Genomic DNA, 6,000 nt, shown 5'->3' on the forward strand with positions numbered 1-6,000 from the left:
CCCAAGTCATTGGCACACACAAGTGAGAAGCCGGAAGAGAGGCCAGGAGGCTCACAGAGGGTACCAGTCAGAACAGGCTGTCTGTCGGGGTGGGCAACACCTACCTGAACCAGCAGCTCCAGTCTCCTATCATCCAGGAGGTGCACCTGGCAGTGCCTGCCTTCTGTCATCTGCGGGGACAAGACAGCAAGAGTGGCATCAGGGCCAGGGCACAAGCAACTCCTTGAACTCGATTTATAGTTTGTTTTACCTGTGACGTGCTCAGCCTAAATATGGCTTCAGTTGAGTGAATCAACAGCCTTCCTCAAAAACAGACTTACGATGAGGCATTAGCTCTTGTGTTATTCAATCAATTAGTTAATTGACTCTTGGGTTTGAAAAAAAAGACTGAAACGCAAAGACAACTCAATATATTGAAAAAAATAATGTCCATATACCATACACAAAATTATACTCTGAAAAGTTGCTTTCTTTCCCAGAGGAAACTGCTGTATTTATCACTGAATCAATAATTTATTCTTCAAATGAAAATGCCTATATTCATTGATATATTTTAATAAATAGAATACATGCATAATTATAAAGGAAAAGATAACGTTAAGTTTATTTATTTATTTATTTTTTAATTTTTTAATTTATTTCTAGGAGAGAGAGAGAGAGCGTGAACAGGGGTGGGTCAGAGAGAGAAGGAGACACAGACTCTGAAACAGGCTCCAGGCTCTGAGCTGGCAGTCAGCACAGAGCCCGACGCGGGGCCCGAACCCACGAACCGCGAGATCATGACCTAAGCGCAAGTCGGACGCTCAACCGACTAAGCCACCCAGGCGCCCCAAAGATAACGTTAAGTTTAAAATTGAAAGTCTCCATCTTTGAAACATCGTTCCCCTTTATAGTATAGCACTGCCATGATTAGGAACAATTAAGAACAGTTAAGATACATAATTAACAACAATATACATCGTATAAATTTCCAACTATATTTATATTTTTGTCACTTATAATTGCAATACTTTGTAACATATTTAAACAACGCATAGAATACAAAGATCTCCCTTTCCTAACTCATACTCCAAATCATTTTACCTGTAGAAATCGCCACCCTGTCAGTTTGAGGAGACTCCATACAGACTGTTTTTACATGTATGTTCACATATAGATGAGTACATATTTTTAAAAATTCATAGTAAATGGTTTGCTTTGCAATGTTGTTATATTGGACATATTGTTTTGCAAATGAAGCAAGTATTCTTAATATTTGTGTGTCTGTTTGTGTGTAAATAACTATCTAGAAATTTGATATATGACTCTGTGTGTGCAGCCTGTGTATGTGATTTTATATGTGTATACAAGCACATGTATATGATATTTTATATATATATATATATATATATATATAAATGTTTTTTTCTTTTTCAACTCAAGTGAAACTAGGGGTGCTCTTTCCAGTGTCAACACATACAGACCAACTGCATTCTTTCTAAATGTTCTGTAGTATCAAATAATTGTGTGGACATATAATAATTCAATGAGTCTCTTGCTGAGAAACACTTAGATAGTTTCCAGTCTATTGGAAGCCATGTCACAGTGAACTATATCTATCCAACTTTGCCCACACCTGAGGAACTTCTGGGTCACTTTTAAAAAGCACGAGCAGCATTTTATCTCTCAGCTTTTGCACCAAACTATAAGACCTGGAAACTCAGATATACGTAAATGCAATTTAAAAAGAAAATTTAAAAAGAAATTAAGCACCAACTATATACTTAGCATTGTTCTAGGTGTCTTATAGATATCATCTTTGAGCTCACAGTCATCCTGTGGAATGGGTGTTACTAACTCCAGATTAATAGATGAGGAAATTGAGGCTCAGAGTGGGATATGTTTTCAGTGGGAAAAATACTGATTATTGCACTTACATTTTTGATTAAACTGGGTAAGCTCAGTTGGTTAGATTATGGTTCTATGGAGAGGTGCCCTATAGAAACCACTTAAGTAGTGCTTAGAGGTAAAGTGGGCAAGCTTTACTTGCCCCATGGCCCCTGATTATGCCCTTAACTCTGCAAAGCCAAAGTCAAATATACACTTCGGTGGCAAGGAGAAAAAGGAATTAATATTTATTTGTTCCAGATGCTATGTTGGGTACTTTATGTATATTATTTCATTAAAGCTCCACAAAAATCTATTCTATAACTACATCCCCATTTTACAGACAAGGAAACTGAGGTACAGAGTTACCTGAGCGAGAAAAACGCCAGGTGAAGATTTAAAATAAGGTCTAACTGAACAACAACGCCATCTTTTTTAATACTCTCCTATACAACGGGAAGAAAGAAATAAGTGTGTCAGTTCAAATCACTTTACTTCTTTCGTAAAACCCACACAAACCAGCCCCAGAAACATGTATTATGGAAAGAGAAAATCAAACACTCAAAAGATCAACTGATACCACATGAATCCATGAAGGAATATGTCAAAACTCATAAAATATTTCAAGTTATTCTGTTGTCTCATAATCCAAATGATTTTTATTTCCTGATTTTAAAAAGGCATCTTTTTTCCTTTCCATCGTAACTCTGCTCAGAGTAGTCAATTCTCCTTCTGTCAACATATAATTCTATCCTAGAGAATTAAATAGTAAACATTTTTGTCCCCTGTGTGTGTGTCTGCCCCTCTCACGACAAACACAGGCAGTGGTGGCCATGTTTGTACAACTTGGTCCCACCCCTTCAGCTTCAGACTTCAGCTGATTGGACCAGGGAACAGACACCTGACTCAAGCTGGGCCAATCAGAACCTCAGTCCAGAGAATCTGGAATTCGGTCTGCGAGCAGTAGAGAGTGGTTGCTGTAGTGGCAGCTACTGTCTGCTGTGTGTGCACCAAAAGGAAAGCGACCTGCAGAGAGAATGAAGGAGACAGGCAGCTGGAAGGGAACAAGGGAAATCATGCAATCTGGAAGGGAAAGCTCGAGAGAGTTGCTGTCCGGGTTCCTAATGTCTTTCTAGTCACTTGTAGTCATTTCTCCTGGTTCAGGTGAATTCTTGCTCTTGAGTTCCGTGAAACGCCCCCGTATTCCTTTAACAAGTGCACTTTTTTTTTCTTACTGAAACAAACTTGAGTCAGATTCTGCTTTTTGCAACTGAAAGCATCTTCGTAAGATACCACAGATATCTACACCTAAATCAGAACAAAACGTTTTCAAGGGATAGACTACCCACGATGTCATTAATATAGGAAAGTCATCCACTTACAATCACTGATCAACAAATACAACAGCCAAGAGAAAGGCTGACATTTGGGGGGGGGGGGAGAATGAATAGACATCTCAGTAGGTGAAGGGACAAGACACCACACAAGACAAGCTGGAAGAGGGTGGTGCAGATGAACCAGAGAGGGATACATGCTATGGTTTTATGCCCACACTGGCATATTTGTGTTCAGTATTCACCGTGCCTTTCCTCTGTGGGAGGCTGGCTCCTCCTAGGGGCCAGAGTTCTGCTTTGATCATCCCTAACCTTTAGAAAGGCCTGCCCTTGTCATATGCTTAAACCGGAGGTTGAAAGGTGGTGGATATATATATATATATTTTGTCAGAACAATGCTTCTGAATAAATCTTAGTTGATGATATTAGAAATCAGAAGATGCCACTTAAGAAGAATGTAGATGGTATGATTTGGGAACACTGGGCTGGACGTCGTCCATGGCAACATTTGGCCAGGGTGGGGCAGGGCTGCTCCCTCTTTAGATGGGGTTTGTGGTCTCTGCATCAACCACATTTATTTTCTGCCAGGTTCTTGGGAGTCCTGTCATGAGAATAAGCAAACCCCTATTTAAGTTCACATGGTCCCAGGGAAGAGACAAAACAACGTCAAATGAGGCCTGCTGTGCACCAGGCCAAGTGCTTGACACTTGACCTTCATTAACAAAGTATTTCAACTACTGTGCAAGCCTATGAAAGGGGCATCCTCATTTTGTTTTGCATTGTTTTGTTTTGCGGGGACATCCTCAATTTAAGCACCAGGAAACCAAGGCCTGAGAAATGATGTGACTTGCACAAGCATTCTAAGCCAGACTTGGGCTCAAAATCATATTTTATCTCTTACCAGCTGTGTTACCTTGGAGAAGGTACTTAACCTTTCTGAGTCTCATAAGCAATGTCCTGGTAGCTTTCAATCTGACATCCCTGAGAGTGAAATTAACCATTTTCACAAAGACAATTATTATACTCCTTATTTGCTTAACATTTAACAAACAGCTAATAAACCTTCCTATAATTCATTTATTCATTTTTTAATTAAAAATTATTTTTTAATTTAGGGAGAGACAGAGAGCATGAGTAAGGGGCATAGGGGCAGAGAGAGAGGGAGAGAAAGAATTCCAAGCAGGCTTTGTGCTGTCAGCGAGGAGCCCAATGCAGAGCTCAATCCCATGAACCCAGAACCCTGAGATCATGACCTAAGCTGAAATCAAGAGCCAGATGCTTAACTGGCTGAGCCACCCAGGTGCCCCTAAACATTTTTAAGTTTATTTATTTGAGAGAAAGAGAGGGAGAGAGGGAGAGAGGGAGAGAGGGAGAGAGGGAGAGAGGGAGAGAGAGAGAGAGAGAGAGAGAGAGAGAGAGAGAGACAGAGAGAGAGAGAGAATCCTAAGCAGGTTCCACACTGTCAGCACAGAGAGAAATGCAGGGTTCGAACTCATGAACTATGAGATCATGACCTGAGCTGAAACCAAGAGTCAGATACTTAATCTGCGGAGCTACCCCAGGTGTTCCCAGAACTCCATAGAGACCATCCAAACATTCTCAGCTTTGACCCCTCCCCAGTGGCAGCAATGCCTCACATGGAATAAAAAACATTTAAAAACCATCTCTTTGGAAAGTTTCACTTACCACCCACACAGACTTGATACCCTTCCTGCCACTTCCTCTTCCATTCAACCCCAGGAAGGTGGAGATTAAAATCACACATATTGGATTAAAATTCCCACCTCTGTCTGTGGCTGCCCTGTATTTGCTCCCCAGTTCACGGTGGAGGGGCTCCTCGGACACTAAGCGCTGGGTGCTGGTGGAAGGACCTTGTCCATCTGGTCACTGGTCAAATGAGGAAGAGCAGAAGGAAGTGAGAATTGGCCACATGCCAGACTTATAGCTTCGAGGCGTGCCCTGATGCCCTGACCTATAGCTGACACTGGGGTTCAAGTCTCTGTGAAAACACCCCACCCCAGCCCCCAATACCACTACCTGATTTAGGAGAGGGGAGAGGAGGAAGACTTGGTAAGAAATCCAAAGGCAGGTCCAGACAGGGCAGTGTGGGACCATTCCTAACAACTAGGGGCAGCTCATAAAGTGATAGGAAACCACAACTTCAGAAAACACCAGAACCTCAGCCTTCCTTGGGTTTTGCTTTAGTAGTTCTTTGGAATAAGGAAATATGAAAGCTTGGTAATGGACGTGGCAAACTGCTTTTCTTTTTCTTTCTTCTTCTCTCTTGCTCTTTCGACCTTTTCTGAAAGCCTAGCCTGCAAGGGTCTACCTCATAAAAATGACTCCTCAGGATTTTTTGTGGGGTGGCCCATCTGAAGTCTAATTCACCATCATCCCTTCCTTGGATATGTGCAAAGCCAGCTGTTTAACCAGGTTCCATGCTTTTATTTGAGTCCTGTAAGGGTCTAAACTCCTCTAAAATACAGATGAAATCCTTTCACTTTCTTGCTTAAAAGTGACCAATCTCCTTACCTTGTCAACAATGTCCACATAACCAAACCCCGGCCCTTTCTAATTTTATTTCCAAGCCATCTGCCTTTGCACTAACATACCATCCACACTGGCCTTCTTTTCTTCTTCAAAATACAGGTTGTTCCTCCTTTGAAATTTTACATATGCTGTTCATTCTGGAATGCCCTTCCCTGGGTCTGCATGATTAGGTCCTTTCACATCTTTCAGATCTTAAATCAATAGCCACTGCTTCTAAGAGGCCTTTCCTCAAAATAAAGTGGAGACTGGA

General features: G+C 41.4%; 1 protein-coding gene across 1 annotated transcript in view; it reads right to left on the minus strand.

Annotated features, from left to right (window-relative positions):
• The window catches only part of FRMD4B (FERM domain containing 4B), a 126,535-nt gene extending 121,504 nt beyond the window's left edge, over window positions 1-5,031 (minus strand). Inside the window, exons 1-2 of the mRNA XM_039248857.1 lie at window positions 4,985-5,031; window positions 105-170 (exon numbers count right to left, since the gene is read on the minus strand). Of these exons, the coding sequence (XP_039104788.1) occupies window positions 105-170 (66 nt within the window). The 5' untranslated portion in view covers window positions 4,985-5,031. The remainder of the gene's footprint in view (window positions 1-104; window positions 171-4,984) is intronic.
• Between the last annotated feature and the right edge of the window lie 969 nt (window positions 5,032-6,000).

The sequence above is a fragment of the Hyaena hyaena genome, unplaced genomic scaffold (genome assembly GCF_003009895.1).
Source record: "Hyaena hyaena isolate Hyena2069 unplaced genomic scaffold, ASM300989v1 scaffold_320, whole genome shotgun sequence".
NCBI lineage: Eukaryota > Metazoa > Chordata > Mammalia > Carnivora > Hyaenidae > Hyaena > Hyaena hyaena.